Below are 22,841 nucleotides of genomic sequence, written 5' to 3'. Positions count from 1 at the left end.
GGCCTACTGCGGAGGCTGACGCGGCAATGCAGGAGCAATGGATTCAGGGCCTGCACTAGCCACGGGGGCACGAAGGGAGGAATGATGTGTGCTGACCAGGGCAGCCAGGCAAGTGGCAGGTGCTCGTCACTATGAGAGGGGACCCAGGAGGAGGACAGGCAGGACAAGTGAGTTCAGAGCTGGGTAGGGGATGCTGACCGGGCATCTCCATTTGGACAAACTAATGAAACCTCCGGGAGACTATTCAAGTCTAGATGTGGGGTTTAGAGGAGAGACGTGGGTGACGGGTGTAGATGTGTGATAAAGAGATTTGACTGACATCTAAGAAGGCCGAAGACAGAACCCGGGTTAACTCTAACATCTGGAAGGCAGGTGCAAGAGATGAAGGAAGCAAAGGTTACTCAGAAGTTTCCCAAACCACAAGAGAAATACCGAGAGGGTGAGGTTATGGATGTTAAGAAAGAGCCTGAAGCAGGATCAGTTCCCCACTACTAAAAGATTGTAATTGTTCTTGAGCACCACCAAATGAGATACATCCTGAGGTTGTACGTGTGTGTTCAATTGAGCCTCACAACCTTATGAGCTAGGCAGGGCATGTGTGTTATTTCCATTCTGCAAAGGAGGATACAGAAGCCAGAGAAATCAAACATCTTGCCTGAGATGGGGGCCTGGGAGTGGCAGTGCAGGGCCTGGGACCCTCTGCTTGGTGCCCTCCTCCGCCTGTTTTTGTGTGCTCTCTGATGACTTTGGTGGAAAGGAAAACATGTGGGGCCTAGGAAACAAGGATTCTTTTTTTTTTTTTTTTTTTAATTTATTTTTAAGAGACAGTGTGAGCAGGGAAGGGACAGAGAGAGATGGAAACACAGAATCTGAAGCAGGTTCCAGGCTCTGAGCTGTCAGCACAGAGCCCGACGCGGGGCTCAAACCCATGAACCGTGAGATCATGACCTGAGCTGAAGTCAGCTGCTTAACCCATTGAGCTACCCAGGTGTCCCCACCGCCTTTTTTAAAAGTACGTTCATGCCCAGAGCAGACCCCAATGAGGCGCTTGACCTCATGACTCTGAGATCAAGACCTGAGCTCAGATCAAGAGAAGGATGCTTAACTAAGCCACTGAGGTGCCTTAGAATTCTCTCAAAACGAGAATTCTTCATGGCCTAGAAGGCTAAGGTGCCTCAAATCTCCCCACCAAGAACCCTGAGGAAAAAGCCTAAGATAGGACCAGGTCAATACTGAAGTCCCTGTGCACTTGAGCTGTGACAGAAGTCACCTTCTGCTTCCCGGCCAAGACAATTTGTGGTCACTTTTTGTTAACATCAGGTTAACCCACAGGCCCACCTGAAAGGGTGACAAGAACGGAAAAAGCAAATGGCACATCACCAGTCTGCCAAGGGGAGGGAAGCCTCAGACTCCGAATGTGGCAAGTGGCAGATCGGTAAAAGGGCAGGATCCCATTTCTTAAAGCACCAGATACCCTCCATATTGAAATGTATGTGTGTATCCACCTGGTTGCGTTGGCAGAGAAAACGCCTGGGAGAATATACATTCTGATGGTGAAGGAAAGGAGGACTAGAAGAAAAATGTCTTTATATATTTTGAAATTTGTTTGCACATGCATTGCTTTTACAATGAAAAGCGCCAATAAAGAAAAGTACTGGTGTTTTCATTCGGCTCTGAAATGCATCAAAAGATAGGATGGGCTGGTGGACAGAGGTGTGACAGAGCAAGTACCGTAAGACGCAGACTCCAGACTCTGGGTTCTCTGCGTGTTCACTGCAAAACCCTCAAACTCTGCTGTATGTTTCATAGTTTCATAATAAAACACTGGAGGAAAACACCCCAATAAAGATGGGAAGGAAAACAGTCTAGCTTTGAGGGGGCAGAGTTTTACGACGGACCTTCCTGGGAGCCCTCTCCGCCTCAGGCGTCCCAGGGGGAAAGTGAGTCTGGGCCCCAGCCCCGTTTCATGGTTCCTCCCTTCCTCCCCACTTATGGATGATTCCTATCCCTGGGGTGCAGTAACGTTACAGATTCCCAATTAGTGTCCTCTGCATTTCCCCCCACTGACTGATACCCCAGCCGTGAGCCCAATGGGTAGGTTAGAATTCCCTGGGTCCCCAAAGCTTCCCGAGCCACTGGCTGTGCTCTCCACCTGCACTGGCTCCAGGCCAGAGCAGAGGTGACAGAGATATAGGAAGGGAGCCAGGAATGGAGAGAAGGCCTGAGGTTTGCTCGACTCTCCCCTCTTTTCATACTGGATGTCACTAGGGGAAGACATAGGACGCACAGGGTGGTTCCTTGTCTTATCAAGGACTCCGGCTTGAGCACATGAAGGTCAGATGCATCTTCTTAGAAACAATCAATTACCGTTCGCACACAGTGCGGTGTTGCGCCTCACCAGCCAGCCTGGGGCTGCAGCACCAGGCCTGGAAGCCCGTGGGACAGGGGAGCTCAGGGCTGGGGCCCTGACAGCCTGGGGAAGCCAGTGGCACCCACACCCGGCGCGGTGCCCAGGGAGCAGTATTCTTCCCACAGCGGAAGGCAGGCGGTACACAGATCCGGCCACAGGCCTGAGCAGGTTGAGTAAAACTTCCTGTCCCAATCCCTGGGGCCCTGGAGTCAGCAGCCCCCAGATGTCCGTGGGAGCTCAGCAGGGGAGTGGAAATGGCTAGGGCTGACGGTTGGCTATCAACTAGCTCCTCCAAGTCTTCCATACACTTCTTGTGGGAGGCTGCTGCCTGCTGTCAGGAACCTCGAGGCACAAAGCCGAGGACCCTGGGCCTGCCACAAATTGAGGCCACCAGGGACACAAACGTCCTTTGATGTCCCCAGAGGAGGGGCCTCAACTGATGCTGGTTGATGAGAAAACAGGAATGAAGCTGTGCTTTCTGCCTTTTTCTTATTGGCTCCCGACAACCCCCCCCCCCTCCACTCCCTGCCCCACCAAGTCCCTGATGCCCTGTGCAAAGCCAGTGTCACTGCCCAAGAGGGAGTTTAGAAGTGTCTGGTCTGAGTGGGAGTGGTGCTAAGTGATGCCAATATCTGTCCGTCCAAATGGATCAGGGAGCCAAACGAGAGGCAAAGCTCTCTGGCACCACAGTGGGAGAGGGTGACACCAGGGCAGGGACTGGGGTTGGGGGGTGGCTGCATACTTCTACTCCTGCCTTGAGATACGGGGTAGAGGGGCACTCTGACAGCTGCTATTTGTCAAAGCAAGATGTAGGAGGAGGAGAAAAGGAGGCTTCATTTCTTTGGGGCCAGCTGTATGCCAGAACTTCACAGAAACATCTCAATGAGTCCTAAAGACCCTAAGGGAGTCTCTGGATCAGCTCATGCAGCTGGTAAGTGGCCATGACTCCCAAGACAAGTTCCACATGGCCACCTTACCTCCCTTCCTTAAAAGACCAGGTGATGGAGTCTCTTCCCTTGGGGCAGGAAAACACCACCCATCTCACCCACAACTTCAGATCTTCCTCTTCTTGTGACTGTGTGCATGCAGGGGCTCCGGCGGGGGGGGGGGGGGGGGGCGTGGGGGTGGAGGAACCTAGGTGTAGGGCTGCCATGTGGGGCTTGGCTGCCCCGTGGAGTGCTGGCTCCACGTTCCCCAAGGGACTGCCCGAACGGCTGGTCTGGTGGCATGGAGGGGGCAGGAAGGCCCAAATAGCTACTGATCCCTTTCTGCTGGCAGTCTGGAGGGAAAGCTGAAGTTGGTGCAGCTCGGAGCCAGCAGCTGAGAGCAGGACGATACATAATGCATTTCCTCTGGTGCTTAATGGCAGTCAAAGCCCTGGCGGGAAGGAAGGTAGGAGCCAGAGGGAGAACCCTTAGCAAATGACGCAGAGACACTGGCCCCACCTCCTGGCCTCATTTCCTGCCCAGGTGCAGCAGAGCCTGGTCTCCTCAACAAGGGCAGAGCTGCTGGCCCAGTCTCCTGGGGGACAGGGAGGAGCAGTGCCATCGGCGCCGGTTTCGCCGGCTCCCTTCTTGGGGAATCTCCAGGAAAAGGGGAAACTTGGAGCAGAGGGTTCCCCTCCCAGCAGTGGCATCCCCACCCCAACGCCCAGACTGTGGGGCACGCTCCAGTTGTTCTGGTGGGCTGGGCTGCAATGATGGTGGCCAAGAGGGGGCAGCCAATAAAGCTTACGCCCGGAGGGCTTCATCCCTACTGAGGCTTCCCACGGCGACCCAGCTCAAGTCTCTTCTGTAACTACCCGGTTCTGATTTCCCCACTGCGGCAAGCCCCTGTGGGTCTCCTGCCCACGGGTTCCCCGCTCTCCCAGGGGCCCTCCAGTCACCAGCCCTCTTCCTGTAGGAGGGGCACCAGGACCGACACCTCCGAGTCCGGCACTGCCGAAGCATCTAACGGTAGACACTGCCAGTGCCCCACTGGGCTGGGCACACTCAAAGGCCAGGACCTGGCTCCCCCAGGCCTAAGAAAAGGCATTTCCATGCCAACCACAGGCTCTCAGCAGGGACACAGGCCAGATAAGCACCATTTACACAAGTCTGCTGCCTTGGGGTAAACTCGAAGGAGGCATTCCTGCCTTTTTAGGGAGTCAGATTCCCTCTCCATTAAAGAAACTTTGTGTGGCATGCAGCATTTTAAGAGCCCTAAAGTTGGGGGCAATGACTTTTGGCGGAGAGGAGGGAAGAGGGTTGTTAGGACCCTAGAAGCAGAGCATGGGTCCAGAAGAAGAAAGAAAGAGAAGAAAGAAAGCTGAGGGGAGACAATCTCCTGAAGCTATTTTGATAGCAACCAAGCTCTCCTTAACACTGCTGGCAAAGGAACCTGAAACCCCCCAGAATCTACCAGGGCCAAGGACTCCTGGCTAGTCTTGGAATGTGGGCCCCCTAAACTTTCCACTGACAGCTGGCCATCTGTCACGCCCCCGACAGTATTATGGTTCTATTTTGTTCATAGCAAAATCAACTGCCCCATCCAATCTCAAGGCTCGTACTGCTAGCTGAGCAATGTGAAGGTCAAAATTTAAGTGCATATTCTTTTTTTTTCTCTAATGTTTATTTATTTATTTTGAGAGAAAGGGAGCGCGCAAGCAGGGAGGGGCAGAGAGAGAGGGAGACAGAGAATCCCAAGTGGGCTCCGTGCCACCAGCACAGAGCCCAATGTGGGACTCGAACCCAAGAATCATGAGATTGTCATGACCTGAGCTGAAATCGAGAGTCGAATGTTTAACTGAGCCACCCAGGAGCTCCTTGAGTGCATATTCTTGAGGGTGAGTTCCCCCTGGTCTCAGAACCACAAATTGATGTTGCACATAGAGAGAAATTAAAGGGCCATTCAAGCTCACTGCATTTATCCACAAAAGTGGGTCCCCCCAATTCCTCCCTCATCTCCCAGGGGTCCTGAGCTCAGAGCCACCCGTGGATGAGGAGAAGGATGGAACATTCAGTGCTCTGGGGCCCTGCACCCATCCTACACCCTCAGCATGGGGCAACTACTCACAAGCCTTCCTAGCCAGGTACTTGCCCTGGGAGCACCAGTTACTGGCCTGCACATTTCTCTTGAGCACTGGGTGAACCAGTTAATCTAGTCTTGCCTTTCCTAAATTTTTTTTTTTTAATCTGGCAGGCCGCTACTGGAGGCTTTCCAATCCACAGCTCAGGCCAACCCTCATAATAAGAAAAATACTACTTTCTATCTGCCTCATTTAGGAGGTTTCTACTTTTTTTCCTTTGGTGGTTAACTAAATTTCATCTTACATAACCACTGCAAATTTTCTAGAAATTTCCCCAATTAGTGCCAGCAATTACGGAAAGTGTGTGTGTGTGTGTGTGTGTGTGTGTGTGTACACACGAGAAATCTCCAGAGGAGTGACCAGAAGTTCTGGTGAATCTTCAAAAGGAAACAGCACTTTTCTCTATTCACTAAGAAAGCCTCATCTTGCCTACTTTCCAGAAGATTCTGAGAGCTCTATACTTCACAGATTAAAGAACGTAAAGAAGTCTTCTCACATTTCTTTTGAATAGAAAAGATAAAGTGAAGTTGGTGGGGATGATGAGAGATCAGGCGTAAAACAGGTTATTGGCAAAACCAAAGTAAACACCCAGATGTCCTGACCTGGGACTTTGGCCTACGGTCCCTGAAATGCCTGTGCTCTGTGTGAGCTAGAATAGGCCCTAGACAAGTTCTGGAGACTCCCACTCCACATACATATCCCCAGTGGCAAATGCCTTCTCTTATCTGGAAGGTTTAGATGTCTTCACAAAACACAGAGACTGGCTATCAGGCATTAAGTGCACACAGAGAGGCCAGCCCGCCATTTCTGAAACCTCTCCATCCCCTTAAGTCAAATTCCACTGAAAGGACCAGACACAACATGCCTCTCCTTGCCTCTGGTGGTAAAGGGTTGACTTTTGTAAAGGAGGTGCTTGAGCCTCTAGTTTACACACACACACACACACACACACACACACACACACACACACACACACTCACATCCTGAAGAGGCGGCCCTTCAATTAGAGGAGGAGTGGAAAATGGAACAGAACTGAGAACAGCTGTAGTTGGGTCTCACGTTGGTTGGTCAACTTCCTCTTCTTCTAAGGGGACTCTGACTCTGAGTGTGGCTTCTGCGGGTGGCTTGTGCTCAGGCTGGGCTGCCAAGCTGGCTCTCCTGTGGAAGTGAGGGGAGAGGGACAAGGGCCCCTTCCCTGTGGCTGTGGGCAAGGAGGAGAGCTCCAGGCAACACCGGGCACTTACAAGTCTCTCGCCTTTCCTGTTCTCCTAATGGGGCATGTGGGTACTTCTCACTCAGGTGGCCCCAAGAGCACTCTGTCCTCCACAGCTGCCCTTGCAAAGTTCTCCCTGATGACATCAAGAGCCCAGTCCTCTCGCGTGGAACCCACTCTGAGGCTGCTTTGTGTTCTTATGACAGCAAGGCAGTGTCTACAGAGAACTCTCCCTAGCAACCCACAGGACAAAAAGCGGTCTTCATGAGGGCTCTGCACATGCGGAGAATAAGTGAACACAGTTTCTGGGCCATGGCTGGGGAGGGCTGTGGGCCACGGGAGAGAACTCGGCTCCCTCCATGGTCCCAGGCAGAGACGAGGAACATGACAAAGTAGAGCTGGAACATCCTTTAAGGAACGTATGCTGACGAGTCTGACAGGAAGCCCAGAGCTCACATGACAAGTTTCAGAGATGTGGCAGCGGTCAGTGTCTAGGGACAGTGAGAGGCTGTCCATAGGGAAGAAGAAGGGCTTCCTGGGCACCAGGTAGCAGATGAAGGGGAAGGAAATGCTGGGGGCAGAGGTGGGGCCACGACGTTCCCTGCGGCTGGTCCTCTGACCTGAGCAAATACGACCAGACTGAGTGTCGTGGAGACAAGCAGATAACCAGCCTGCCCACATGTACTCAAGATCTTTCTGCTGAGCAAGTAAATCAGAGATAAGAGAATAGTAGGGTGTGTTTATAGGAGAACGAATGTCAGATTTGTCAGATTTACCTCGAGGGAACAATCTGGAATCATCAGGCCTCCTGGGCTAACGCTGTGTGGAGGCAGGAGCCCAAGGACCGCTCTGTAAGGAGAATCTACTCAGGAAACCTTCATCGTCAGGAGGGGGTTCAAGCGATCAGAGGCTCACCTCCCATCCAGTCCACAGGCTCTGAGAAATCACAGAACTTGTCCCGAGCACCGCTATGACTTTAACCCCAGAAGTAGCCCCGTGACGGGGCCGGAGCACACCCCCCTCAGATCTAGTGCCTTGCAGAAGGCGCAGTTCTCTGATGAACACGGTCTGAGGACCGGACTAAGCACACGAGAGTGAACACAGGGTGGAAGCCCACAGCACCCAGCACTACACAGAGGTCAGTCCACTCTGGAAAACGAAAGACAACCAGCCCGTGGATGGGCTCACATCTTTGAGGGTGACTGTCTCCGATCAATGCCAGCTGTAACTTCCTGAGCACTGACCACGGGTCAGGCTCTGTATTGACGGGTTTTAGGTGTGAGTATCTTACTTTGTTCTGACAAAATCCTCACAGCCAGGTTACTGACAGCTCCATTTCATGGACCTGGAAACTAAACCTCTGCTAAGCTCTTGCCTCTCAGACCGTCCAGTCAGTCAGTGATGGAGGCAGACGCTGATGCTCACTGTCCACAGAGGCACCACATTAGGAATGGCCTGGCCTGGAGATTCTACCTGTTGTGTTCACTGCTCGGCTCTGAAGCAGGAAGCAGTGGGGCCTTGGTGGAGCGACCAGGTGGCAGGTCAGCATTTTGAATCCCTGAAGGGTGTCCACTTGGTGAACGTATTCTGCTGTCGACGCCAAGGCTTAAGCACTCCGTGCACACCAGCAGCACAGATGTCCCCTTCCCCAAGGAGAGGTGGCGTCCCCTCCAGGCCCTCTGCCCTCAGGTGCGTAAATGGGCAAAGGCCGCATCTCCCAACCTGAGGTGCAAGGAACTAAGGGGGCAGAAGGCCTGGGCACCCAAGAGACTTCTGGGTGCCACGGGCCTGACCCCTGGGCCGCCTTCCTGCTCCGCTCGGCTGCCTCTCCAGCTGGTGGCACCGAGACGCCTTCAAAAGTCGGATTCCTCAACACCACGCAGGCATTCCCGCCAGAAAGGGGGGTGCAAAGGTTGCCCAGAACCACTTGAACTCGGGAAGACCCTCAGTTGGAGACTCCCCCGCCCCCGGCCAAGCCCTTACCATTGTAGGAGAGGCGAGGTTTGCTCAGACACATTATAAAGTGCATTTCCATCTCATCAGAAGCCACAGACTTGGAACAAATGGGGCACTTGAAACCTGAAAGACAGGAAAACGGTGTGAAATGTCTCCTCCAAACCAAGCACGTCCACAATAAACACAGAAACCGAAGATGGCTACAGTCACGTGGGGGTCAGAGTCAACATGGAGAATTACAATCTGGATACACCCTAGACCCGATTTCTCCTTCATGAATTGCTATTTATCACAGCTCCCGAATCCCCCTGTTTCGCCAGTGCTCTCCCTGCGACAGGCCCATCGGTGAAGCTTATCAGAAGTCACTGGCAGCTGGTATGAGTTTTATTCTCCATTTAGATCCTTTCCCCAGGGGCTCTAGTGGGCAGCAGCGATAGGGAGGAATAAAATCCAGGCAAACAAATAATCAGTCTCTGAGTAACAAAGTGTTTAATACCCTTCCTCCTCACTAGCTCCAAACCACACAGCTGATCACCTGTGGGAGGAAGGCATAGAGCCGTACCTCCTCGACCACCCATAACCAGGTGGCACCTTGCCTCCCTGCGGCTCAGGCAGCTGTCCCCTGAGAGTGTGGAGCAGCAGGGTGGCCCTCTGGAGCCCTCCCAAATGCCACGCACGCCTTGGCCATATGCCACTGACAGGAACAGCTGTTCCACTACACCAGGCAAACACAGGGCGTCATGACCCTGCCGTCCCCCTCCCAAGGAAGTCTGGACTGCTTAGACAGCCAAGGAGTTTTACCAGAACTGTGCCCAATTATTGGAGATTTTGGTTGAGAATCTTCTGAGCTGCACTCCATGAATCAAACATAGTCCCTTGAGTTATTTTTTTATAAACAACTTAAAAAAAATTTTTTTAAATGTTTATTTATTTTTGAGACAGAGGGAGACAGAGCGCGAGTGGGGGAGGGGCAGAGAGAGAAGGAGACACAGAATCCGAAACAGGCTCCAGGCTGTGAGCTATCAGCACAGAGCCCGATGCGGGGCTCGAACCCACAAACCGTGAGATCATGACCTGAGCCGAAGTCGGACGCTTAACTGACTGAGCCACCCAGGTGCCCCTGAACAACTTTTTAAAGATAAACGATCTCCAATTTCCCCCATTTTAATTTTTATTGAAATTATTTTCAAGTGATCATTTCTTTTCTTTTCTACCAGGAAGATCTAAGACCATCAGCAAGTTATTACTTATTTGTCCACATCAAATTTCATACGTCACAGCCTCTCTCTTTTATGACCACAATTCCCACGCAGCTTGGACATCTTAGGTCCGTGACGGCACATCTAAATACTGTTGTCAAGGTTTGACTCTCATGTTAAACTTTTAGTTGAACTGTTCCATGCACAGTTTCATGGGATGCTGGTAATATCGAGCAGCAACAATTTCTTCTCAAATAGATAACAGGCTGAGGGCTTGTACTGACTGTCAGCTGCTCCCTCCCGGACAGTGTCTCTCCCAGGGCCTTGTTCATTCTGTATGGAAAGCCCTGCACATTGACAGCTGCTGGTGCTGAGACAGGAAGCAAACCAGCTCCCGTGTTCCCATGTAAGGCACAAATACTTTGCTTAAAGTCTTCTCCAAACCCTCCTCTTTTCAGTGACAATGATCTATAGGACCAGACAGAAAATCCAGGGTCCGGTTAAGGACAGACAAAGTGGACCTCACTCCATGGCACAGTCCCCATTCCCCCAACCCTTTCCCTCAAAGATCGTTAGCATCCTGTGTCTCAGCTAAAATGTCTGGTGGGGTGCCAGGGTGGCTCAGTCAGCTAAGCGTCTGACTCTTGGTTTCTCCTCAGGTCATGATCTTGCAGTTGGGGAACTTGAGCCACTCACTGGGCTCTGCAATGACAGCGTGGAGATTGCTCGGGATTTTCTCTCTCTCTCTCTCTCTCTCTCTCTCTCTCACACACACACACACACACACACACACACACACACACTAAATAAATTTAAAAAAAAATAAAAACTAAAAGTCTTGCAAATGCTATCAATCCAAGGGCTGTATTTTCTGATCTCTGGGTGGTTATGAATCTATTAATAACAAAACCAGAAGACTGTAAAGAAACATGGTGAGAGAGGGTCCATTCTAAATTTTCAGCCAAAACCAGATCTCAGATGTGTCAGGCTGATTCTTTTCTAACTCAGGTTAGAAATCTACAGACCCAGTGTGGCGTATGTGGTGGACAAGGGAGTAATGCACTTGAGTCTTGTAGGACAAGGATGTCTTCACCTCTAACCCAAGTCTCTCTGCATCCTTGGATCTGCCCTCAGGCCCGGGCCCTGCAAAGAAGTTAGTATTAAGTAACATCCCACAGAATGACCAACCATTGGGAGATTGTCTTATTTTCTTCAGAGATTCCTTCATCTTTTTTTTCTGACTCAGAAGACCAAGGTTTTACGACTTGGTGACTACAGGACTTTTCTAGTTTAAACTTGCTACGTTGGCACACTGTCTGCAGGCTGAGGGCTCCGCGCTGGCATGCCAGGGTGGACGTGCTCTGGACCCGCTCCTCCAACGCCAGGCCCTGATACAGTCACTAGGAGGTGCTCAAGCGAACTGTTGCTACTGATAAAAGGCCTTACACTTCACATTACTCACTTTTCTGATACACTAGAACAGATTCATGGTTATCACTATAATAGCATCAATCACCCCTCATCCCAACATGATTCCCAGAATGCAGGAGCGGGAGTCGAGTTACAGCTGAGGTAGTGGGAAGTAGGCCACCCAACAAGAAGGCCTACAAGGAAATGTCACCGGACATTTATGTCCTAGAAAAACAAACTCCCAGGTTTAGGCCAGTACCTTCCTTGTAAAGACAAAGAAGCCTTGAGGGAAGACATCAGCTCAAACACCTGAGGGGGTGGGGCTGAGACCAAGTCAGATTTCTTAGCTTGCAATCTAAAGTCCTTTCCATCAGGGAAGAAGGCCCACCACGTGTGTGATATTGTGATTTATGATAAGACTATGTATTTGGTCTTTGTCCTGTTTCTGGCACAGAGTTTATAACGCCCTGGGAATTCCCCAACATAATAAGACCAGTAGTATTTGGTCTTTTGTCACTGGTTCCCGAAATAGCTCCAGAGCCAGTAAGGTAAAAGGAATGTCTCGTTATTCATAATGAGTCCCTTTCAACCACACCAGAATTTATGTTAATGAGGTGACTTTGGGAAGGTCCCTGGTACACTAAGGATGGGGGGCTAGTTCCAAGGGGAACCAACCAGCTCATCAGAAGGTCTGAACTTTCAGTCCTGCCCCCAACTTCTGGGGAAGGGAGGGGCTAGAGATGGAGTTCAATCACCAGTGGCCAATGGTTTCACCAGTCATGCCTATAGACCGAATCACAGGGCTGAGAGAGCTTCAGGGTGGTGAACACGTAGAGCTTCAGGGAGGGTGGTGCCCCCCCGGACAGGTTATGGGGGCTCCACGCCACGTCCCCATACCTCATTCTCAGCATTTCTTCCATCTGCGTGTTCCTGAGCTCTACCCTTTTAAAACGAAATGGTAATCAAGTAAGTAAACTCTTTCTCTGAATTCTGAGAGCGGCTCTAGCAAATTAAATGAACCCGAGAAGGGGGTCATAGGAACCACTGATTAAGAGCCACTTGGGCAGAAGCATAGGCGACAACATGGACTTGGGACTGGTGTCTGAAGTGGGGGCGGTCTTGTGGGATTGAGCCCTTAACCTGTGCGGTCTGATGCTACCTCTAGGGAGACAGTGTTGAAATTGAGTCAACTGCTTGGCGGTGCTGGGAAACACACTTCAGAACAGGGTTTTAAGAAAGAGGTGGGTTGGGAAATATTCCATCTGGCGAGGGAGCAGCACTGTGGTAGCAAGAGACCTGTACTTTAGTGAAAGCAGGGTTAGTGCCACTTTAATCACCTACCTCTGGAATGGGGGTGGGTAGGGATTGAAAAATAACTCAGTCTATTACGTGAGTGGGCAATGACAAGACCACCTGGGCTTTCCAGGCTCAAGATGTGGAAAGTAATCTACCCTCCCCAGACCTGTTTCCTCACCTGAAAAATAGAGTACTTTCCCTCACTCTTGAAAGGATCAAATGTAGGGAGCCTGGGTGGCTCAGTCAGTTAGGCATCTGACTCTTGATTTCGGCTCAGGTCATGATCTCACGGTTCATGAGATGGAGCCCCGAGTTGGGCTCTGCATTGACAGAACAGAGCCTGCTTGGAATCCTCTCTCTCCCTCTCTCTCTGCCCCTTCCCCTGCTTGTGCTCTCTCTCCCCAAATAAATAAACTTAAAAAAAAAATGAATCAAATGAGATAATAAACCTGAAAGCACACGAAGAAGCTAATCAAATGTATCATCGAGCCCGGCAGTACTTAATGAGGAGGAAGGAAAAGGAAGGCTGGGGAAGGATCTGGAGGGCGTAGAGGCCACGGGTCATGCCAAGCGCGATGGCAGGGGAAGGAGCAGGAGCTATCTCTGCTTGTCCCACCCTGTTTCCTCTGAACTTCTGGAGCACTGTGCACGGCACTTTCTACACTGCCAGTGTGGAACAATGGTCCCTGTTCAGCCTCTACGGCTCCCACTCTTGCCTGCGATGACAAATAACAGCTCACATTTGTTGAATCGTTACTGTGAGCAGCCACTGGGCTTTATGTGTTTCCTCACTTACCATAAAACAGAGTGGGTACTGATCTTCACTTTGCAAAAGAGGACACCAAGGTGACAGAGCCAGGGAGCCAGAGCAGGCACACAGCACCCGGGAAGACTGACCACCCAGCGTGTGCTCTGCTTGCCGGGCTGTGCGACAGGCAGGCTGGTCTAAGGAGGAGGCGTTATAGGGCAAAAGGATGGTAAATGCTACACAAATGCTGGTGTTACTTAATAGTAACTTCAAAGCCTCCGCACTGTCCCAGCAATTTCTTCTGAAGCATCGTGGGCCTGGATAATCCCATAAACTGAAACAATTGATAATGTTTTTTTTCCTGGGAATTCTGTTACTATGGAAGGACGGAACTATGCCTTCTACTTGGCACTGAGCCTGTAGCACTGGTTTCAAGACACTGAATTTGCAAATTACCTTTTAAATAGAAAATAAACAACAAAAGGTAGGAGAGATGGAGAGCTAAGGGGAGAAAACTATCGTCCCCACCTTCTTTCCCGAAAGGTCATCCGATGATCAAGATGGACTCTACCACTTTACTGCCCCAATCTTTTCTTGTAATTGTCCAGTCTCGATTCAGCATCAACAGCCCTATGGAATGATAAACACTGTGATCTTTATGAGCTATCTGAAGGTTAAAATATCTAGGAAATTTTGATACCATTTTGGAAAGCAGTTCAAGCCAAATTAAAGTCAGCCCTGTGAACAAAGACAAACCAAAGGTCTGCAAAGTCACCCAACTGACGAAATTTTGTGAGATTTTGTAAGGGCCCTTCATCAGCACTCAGGAAGCGTGCACAAGAGATGCTTTCTTTTCCTTCACGACAAAGCTACAGGTGGAGCCTCTGGGACACTCCTTAACTGCATCTGAGACCAGACTGCCCACCACGCCCCGGAGCTGGGCGACAGACAGCAAGCACACCCAGCTGCTTTCCCTTCCCTATCTTTATTTTCTTTCAGAGGCAGTGCCCTGCACGTGTCGGGTCTTCCGTATTTGCCAATAAGGGGGGGAGGGGAGGGAAGTGTCAGCTAACTCAGGCCTGCTGGCCAAGTCTGACCGTGGGGCCCCGAAGCCATCGTCTGCTCCCACCAGGCCTCAGCAGAAGTGAGGAAGTTACATGGTTCCTTGTGCTTCTCTGCCAACCTCCCGAAATGAGGAAGGAATCAATGACAGGGCACCAAGGGGAATTTGTCTGCAATTACCCGATTCTGCGCCGGGCGGGCTCTACCAAGCAAATGCTGCTACAGGATTTCTCCGCCCCAACCTACAGGCGCCCTTCTAATGGAGGCCTCACTTCTGTTCCTTCTCTTGTCATCAGATCAGCCCAAAATTATACAGCCAGAACAGCCCACGAGAATGTGACCAGCCAGAGCCCAGCTGCTTCCTGTCTTTCAATAGCAGATTGCGTAAATGAGGGAATCCTCAGCTGGGCTACAGACCAGAGCTCCTGAGAGAAGACAAGCCCCCACTCACCACCCACTGCAGGGCGTTGACCCCTGTAACTGCAGGGTCAGGGTAAGCCCCACTGGTAGGTGAACCAACAGAGACCCGAGAAACATGCACATGGTCATGTACAGGATGCATCTTCCTTCACCTGGGTCCTTCTGACGGGGCAAATGAGGAAGGACGGGAGCACCGGCTCAAGTTACGACTCTCTCAGTCCTCCACGACACTGATCTTGTGATGTAAACCAAAGTTTTTCTCATTTCCCAAAACTGCAACCTTCTCCTTTAAGACCTGATTTCTCGGGCGGGGCGGGACGTGTGCTCTGCATGTTGCCCCAGTTCCCTCCCTGACCCTCCCTCCTATGCTGATGCGCTATTTTAACGCTGCCCCAGTTCTGCCTGTCTCTGGGATCACCTAAAGGGAGAAATCTAAAGAAGCGACCGGGGAAAAGGCAGCCAGGCCGTCCAGGCAGGACCTGCCGTCCCGGGGAAGAGGGGCTGATGCAGACTCCTCTCCCCCAGAGAGCACTACCCTCAACACTGCAGCCCTGTTCAGTTCCAACTTTCCAGCCTGGATCTTTCCCTCTCACAGCCTGTGGTGTTTGTCTATGAAATGAGACTTGACTAAACGAATGTGGTTAAATGGGATTTATTACAAAAGAAAGATCAAGGGGTAACACAGGATGACTATCTTTGACATTTCTATACTGCTGAAGAGATGTGTCCCCACGAGCAGATGCCCCATTCTTCACACACATTTTCTCCCCCAAATCCTGAGCAGTAACTGGAAACCAATGCGCAATTTAGGAGTTGGTAAGGTGTGGGTCAATCTCTCCTGGAGAACATTCTGGACCGGGGAAAGGCTCAGCAATTCTGACTTGCTTTTTTCAGTATCTCCCTTCTGGACTCAGCCTCTGTACTTCCATTCTAGGGGGGATGCTCACCTGGTGCCCCAGCAACCAAGAAAATTCCCGTAAGTGGATATCAGAAGAGAGCCACACTGATACCTAAAATCAATTTAATATGTGTGTGTGTGTGTGTGTGTGTGTGTGTGTGTGTGTGTGTCTATTTTTTAACATGTCTGTTGTGATGGTTAAGTTTGTATGTCAACTTGACTGTGTCATGGGGTGCCCAGATATTTGGTTAAACATTATTTCTAGGTGTATTTGTGAGGGTCTTCCTGGATGAAATTCATGTTTGAATTGGTAGACTAAGTAGATGGCCCTCCCCAGTGTTGGTTGGCATCGTCCAATCCATTAGAAGAGCTGAACAGAATAAAAGGGGGAGAAAAAGAGATTTTCAGCTGTCTGCCTGACTGAAATGGGACACTGGTCTTCTGTCCTTGGACTGGGACATATACTATTGGTTCTCCTGGTTCTTAGGCCTTCAGTTTTGAACTGGAACCAACGCCAAAGGGCATTCCTGGACCTTCAGCTTGCAGAAGACAGATCATGGAACTTCTCAGCTTCCATAACTGCATGAGTCAGATTCTTACAATATGTCTCTTTCTCTGTCTTTCCCTCCCTCCTTCCCACTACCACTGGTTCTGTTTCTCCAGAGAACCCCACACCTCTACTTATTAAATTGCTAAACAATGAAGTTTAAAAGAATGACAACATCAAATGCTGGCAAGGATGAAGAGCAACTAGAACTCTCAGATATTGCTGGCAGGAGCTATTTGGGGAAATGGTCTGGTAGTTCTTTATAAAATGAAACACACCTAGCCTGACCCAAGCAATTCCTTATTTAGATATTTACCCACAAGCAGTGAAAACATAGGTCTACAAATAGATGTTTGTAAGAATTTTCATCAGAGCTTTATTCATAACAAGCAAAAACTGGAAATAACCCAACTGTCCATCAATAGAATGGGTAAACAAACTGTGGCATCATGGAATACAAGGGAACACAATGGAACACTCCTCAGCAATAAAAAGCATGACTACTGATATATGCAAAGCATGGATTAATACTAAAAACATGCTGAGGAAGGATACAAAAGAGCACATATTATGATTCCAAATATATGAAGCTTTAGAATAGGGAAAACTCTGTGGTGGAAAAAATCAGGACAGTGACATCTCCAAGAAGAGGAAGGAGTTGGGGTAGCAATTAACTGAAACAGGGATGAGCGACCTTTCTGGGGTGATGAAATGTTCTCTATCGTGAGAAAGGTTTGGTTTATACACATGCACATACATGTCAAAATTCAGTGAAGGTACACTTATGATTTGAGATTTCACTGTTTGCAAATTTTACCTCAACCAGAAAAAAACTAAGCAAATACTGAACTGTAGTTAATGGTACACATGTTAAAGCATTAAGAGGGGTGTGTACTGATATCTACATTAAAATGAAATGCATAAAAATGATGTAGAAGTTAACCTTCTTTCAACTTTTCTGTACATGTGAAATTTTCATTATAAATCACCAAGAAAAGTATCAAGCAGTGAGATGTATGTGTGTGTGTGTGTGTGTGTGTGTGTGTGTGTGTGTGTGTGTTGTGTGCATGTGTGCCTGCATCAATTTAGCTACAGTGGTCAGGGAAGGCCCCTCTGAGGGTGACAGGTGAGCAGAGAACTTGGTGTGTTAGAACAGCCAAGGCCAAGTCATAAGCACATTAAGTACCAGGGGCAACAGGTGACAGCGGGGACAGGCTCTTTCACTGTCTATGCTCAAATACCTTTTTTTTAATTCTGATCTTGTCTGGGTATAGGATTCTTTTTTTTTTTTTTCTTCCAGCTTTATTATGGTATAATTAACAAATAAGTGTCATTTAAAGTGCACAATGTGATGATTTGATATATGTTGTAAAGCATTCCCACAACTGAGTTAACATATGCATCCCCTCATATATCTACCTTTCCTTTTGGGTGAGAATACTTAAGATCTTAGCAAATTTCAATTATACACTGCAGGATTTTAAGGTTTCAGGTCTTGTACTAAACTCTTTAATCCACTTTGAGTTGATTTTTGTGTATGGTTTAAGATAGGGATCCAGTGTCATTCTTTTACATGAGATATCCAATTTTCCTAACACTACTGAACAGACTATCCTTTCCCCATTGTGCATTCTTGGCACCTTTGTAAAAAAATTAATTGACCATATATGCATGAGTTTATTTCTGGCCTCTATTCTGTTCTATTGGTCTATGTGTCTGTTTTTATGCAAATACCATATTGTTTTGATTACAATAGCTTAGTAACATAGTTTGAAATCAGGAAGTGTGATGCCTCCAGCTTTATTCTTCTTTCTCAAGATTGATTTGACTATTCAGGGTCTTCTGTGGTTCCATCCACATTTCAGGATTGTTTTTCCTATTTTTGTGAAAAATGCCACTGAAATTTTAATATGAATTGCATTGAATATGTAGATCACATTTTAACAATATTAAATCTCCCAATCCACAAACATGGAACTTTTGTATTTATTTGTGTCTTCTTCAATTTCTTTCATCAACGTCTTCTAGTTTTCAGTGCACAAATCTTTCACCTTCTTAAATTTATTACTAAGTATTTAATTGTTTTTGATGCTATTGTATACGGGAATGTTTTCTTAATTTCTTTTTCTGATATTTCATGGACTTTACTGAATTTGTTTATTAGGTATAACAGTGTTTTGGTGGAGGCTTTAGAGTTGTTTTGTTTTTTTGTTTTGTTTTGTTTTTAAGTAGGCTTCGTGCCCAGAGCAGGACCCAATGTGGGGGTTGAACTCATGACCCTGAGGTCAAGACCTGAGGTGACTCTCCGCCTCTCCCTCACTTGTGTTTTCTCCCTCTCTCTCTCTGAAAACAAATTTTAAAAACTTTAAAAATTTAAAAACTTTAAAAAGGCACCTGGGTGGCTCAGTCAGTTGAGCGACCAACTCTTGGTTTCAGCTCAGGTCATGATCTTGTGGTTCATGAGTTCGAGCCCTGCACTGGGCTCCACGCTGGCAGTGTGGACCCTGCTTAGGATTCTCTCTGTCCCTCTCCCCTCTTGCATTTTCTCTCCCTCCCTCTCTCTTTCAAAATAAATAAATCTTAAAAAAACAAAAAAAAAAAACCCAAAAACCTGAGCTGAGATGAAGAGTAGGATACCTAACCGACTGAGCCACCCAGGTGCCCCTTTAGAGGTTTTTACGTTATGTCATCTGATGTTTTACTTGTACCTTTCCAATTTGGATGACTTTTGTTTCTTTTTCTTACCTAACTGCTCTGGCTAGGACTTCCAGTATTATGTTGAATAAAAGTCTGAGTATAGGATCATTGAATTGCTTTCCTTTTCTCCCTCAACGGTCTACAGATAAATTTCTGCCATAGTCTCGCTTCTTGGTGTTGCAAATAGAAAATGTGATACCAGTGTGATTCTTTTTCCTTTGTAAATGGTATGTTCCTTTGGCCTGAAAACTTGAAAGATTTTTCCTTTCATCCTCAGAGTTCAGTTATTTTACCAGGATATGCTTAGATGTGCCTTAGTTATTTCCCCCAGTGGTAAGTCATGAGTGCCGTTCACCAAGTATTTCTGGCATTCCTCCTTCCAGCTATACATTATAGTAGGACTGCGCTTGCTTACTCCCTTTGAAGGTAAAGGTGGGTTGTGATTTGCCTGGACTAGTGAAATGCAAGTGGAAGTGATGTATGCACTGCCAAGCAGACTTTAAGCACTAGCTCACGGTCACCACACACCTGCACCGCCACATTGGGATGGACCCTCCACCACCTCAGCTTCCTGAGGACCAACGAGCAGACCACCACCCCACGCCCCCCACCCCTTGACCTGTTGGATACTGCAGGGTGGGGGAAAAAAATCAATGTGTGGAGTTAAACTACTGAGCTTGTGGCACTGTTACTACATTATAAATCTAGTTCTAGCCTGTCCTAATACACTCTTCCTCTACCTCTTCCTCCTTCTAGTATTCCTATTAGTTGTATGACAAATGTCGTGGTTACATCTTCTAGGTCTCTCATCTCTTCCATCACTTCTATGTCTTGGCATTTTGTCAGGAGCTCGGCCTTTCTAACTCCTTCTGGGCCGTGGCCGCCCATCCCCTGCTTGGCTGGAAGAGGTAAACAGCTGGCACTGGAAGTCAAAAAGATGAGACGTGCATTCCAGCCACTATCTTCCCAGAATCCTCTCTGTTTGGATATTCATATTCTGCTTTTTAAGTATACAGAGTTCCTTGCATCAGCAACAATCCGCATACTTGTCATTTTCAATGTCTGTGCATTCTATAGTGACAATGTGCTTAGCTCTTTTCTTCTGTGGGTGTTTAGATTCTCAATTTTTACCTACTATAAAGATTCTCTCAGTAGTGTTCTCCATTCTCTACTCTAAGCACAGTATATTCCACCCACAAAATATTTTTGCTGTTTCTGGATTCTAGGCTGATGGGTTTGAAGGAAAGAAAATCCTATCAGGAGTCAGAACAACCAGGCTCTCCCAGTCACTAGCCAGGTGGTCTGGTGCAAGACACTTAGCAGTATCTGCATAGTGCCCAACACTGTTCTAAAGCCCAATCAAAGACGGATGTGCGAGTGTCCTGTGCAGAGAAAAAGTCATGTGGAACGTGGAGTGGCCATTTTACCAGGCTGTACTCAGTACAGCTCAACTATACTGAGGCTTACTGTTAACATCTGCCTAGTTGAGGAAACTCACAAATTCTTCAGGCAAAGAAATGGAAATGAGCTGACCCTACATAGTATATTTTGTGGACTCTAAGATGGTCATCCATTTAAAGACACCGTTATGAACCTTCAAGAGAGGAAAAAACTCCTGCCAATTATAATTTTAAGATGTGACTATCTGACACATCTTGATTTTCGAGTTGGTAAATTGTGAAATGTATGTGCCTTAGAATCAGTGAATATATGAAAAATACATATATGGGTATTTAAAAATATATACGGACTGGGGGCGCCTGGGTGGCTCAGTCGGTTGGGCGTCCGACTTCAGCTCAGGTCATGATTTCACGGTCCATGAGTTTGAGCCCTACGTTGGGCTCTGTGCTGACAGCTTGGAGCCTGGAGCCTGCTTGGGATTCTGTGTCTCCCTCTCTCTCTGCCCCTGCCCTGCTCGCATTGTCTCTCTCTCTCTCTCTCTCTCTCTCAGAAATAAACATTAAATAAACAAACAAATAAACAAAATATATACAGAATGAATCCCAATCATATACCCAATACATGTAGTATTCCTGTTCATTTGCTGCAAATGAAAACAGGCTCAATGAAGATATCTACAGAGGGAACAAAGGGAAGATCTGTGTGCGTGGATATGTGCCTGATGACATCAAACCCACCCTACTGCTACAGCAATTCTAGGCAGGTGGAGCCCGACAGCAGCATTCCAGTCAAGTGAAGAATAGGAAAGGCATTTGCCAGGAACCAGAGCTATGGCTACTAATTAGTTCTGTTCCCTTTGACACTCTAACCCATTTCTTCCAGACAGAGGCCCTAAAAGGTCTGTTTAGGAGGGAGTGTTGGGGAGAGGGTTAAGTGGGGACCTGAGGGTCTGACGACCCAAGCCTGAGGTATGAATACAGAAAAAAGCTTTAGAGTGAGCGTGATCAAGTCCCCAACTAGGAGCCAGGAAAGATCAGTGTCAAATTATAATCCTTTGTCACCTGGCTACCATGCTTAGGCAAGTTTAGGGGCATCCAATCATGATTTGAAAAGTGTGCATGTAGACTCCAGGTGAACATTTGGCTTTTGTTTTAGAGAGGTCTTATTTAAAGGATGGATCATGGATTATAGGAGGAAGATGATCTAAAATCTAAAGAGTCAAGCCAGAATTTCTTTAAATTCTTAGATATTAGTGATCACCCAAAAGCTAGGCAACGGGAGAAACAGGTCCGGCCAGGAAATGACTAGTTACTAGCTGAATACCATGCTTTCCTCTCATTGGCTGCCCCAACTTCATTCCAATCCTTTGTATACCACACACCTATGGGCCTTGGACCTGATACCCGTAGCCACTATTGGAGTGGGCTTTCCAGTGTCTGGGCAATGCCAGAGAACACTCTTAGGAGTGGGCAGAAATCCTCAGCCTTTTCTTCCTAAACTCAACAGCAATGAGTGGGGCCAAGGTGATGTGGGTCACCTCAAAAAAGACAAAGGGAACAATAAAATCTGGTCTTGAGGCAAAAAAGGGAAGTTATCACCTGCAGAGGATCTGTGGACTGATTAGCAACAGAAGGGGGCCTCACTTCTTCCAATTCCAGAGGGGGACACCGTCTGAGCAGGACACCAGCCGCGCAGGTCTACCGTCATTCACAGCAGTGCCCACGGCCAGGACTGTGCTGAGAATCACCCTATCACTGGCCTGGTTCTCCCCTGTTTATACTCTTTTTCAAGTCCTGGGGTCTTGACTGATTTATTTAAAAATGGACCTTTAACGAACTTTGTTGTTTTTTTTTTTAACTAAAGTGTGCATATGTATGCTTTTGGAGGTGGAATTGGAGACGAAAAGGAGAGTAAGGGAAGGGACAGAGAAGGAAAGTCTCACACAAAATCTATACAGAATCAATAGTTTATTTCTGAGTTTCTGAAGGTACTGTCTACCCTAGCGTCCATATGGCCGATGGGAATTTCACTTGGAGAGAAGGAAAACAGTTGAATGTATGACTATATCATGTTCAACCAGAATCCGACTCACCAGGCAAATGGACGTGACACTAAACAGCTAAGTGACTGCTCGTCGTGAAAAACACCATTTGCCCGGCCCTATCGATGCCGACAGCCCCGGCCTTCCTGGAGGTCTGCCAGCAGGCTCTTCCGCAGCTCCCAGTGTCCTTTCAGGATGCAGAGCGCGTGCTGCGGTACTCCCTTCCTAACAACTACCCCCTCCAGCCTGGGCCCTGGCACGCAGCACTTCTGCAGGCTGAGCTCGGTTACTTGGCAGAGTGAATGTTGGCTGGCTTCTTGCCTGGGCCTAGACCTGGCCCCTTCCCAGCAGGGCATCCTCTGCTCAGCTGTACCTCCAACACAGAGGTAGATGGAAGCAAGGACTCAGAGGACACAGTCCTTGAGGCCACAACTGTGCTTTGAAATGGAATCTAAAGAGGAAGAAGCCGAAGAACA

At 48.3% G+C, this 22,841-nt stretch overlaps 1 protein-coding gene across 1 annotated transcript in view; it reads right to left on the bottom strand.

The window, feature by feature from the left end:
- The window catches only part of ZNRF1 (zinc and ring finger 1), a 104,552-nt gene that overhangs the window by 5,803 nt on the left and 75,908 nt on the right, over positions 1-22,841 (bottom strand). The window contains exon 2 of the mRNA XM_047078777.1: positions 8,674-8,769. Coding sequence (XP_046934733.1) covers positions 8,674-8,769 — 96 coding nt within the window. The remainder of the gene's footprint in view (positions 1-8,673; positions 8,770-22,841) is intronic.

The sequence above is a fragment of the Lynx rufus genome, unplaced genomic scaffold (genome assembly GCF_022079265.1).
Source record: "Lynx rufus isolate CCGP_SWC_20201006 ecotype Redwood Valley unplaced genomic scaffold, mLynRuf1.p SCAF_16, whole genome shotgun sequence".
Lineage (NCBI taxonomy): Eukaryota > Metazoa > Chordata > Mammalia > Carnivora > Felidae > Lynx > Lynx rufus.
Note: the sequence above shows the minus strand (reverse complement) of the source record. Positions and strands in the feature narration are given on the sequence as shown.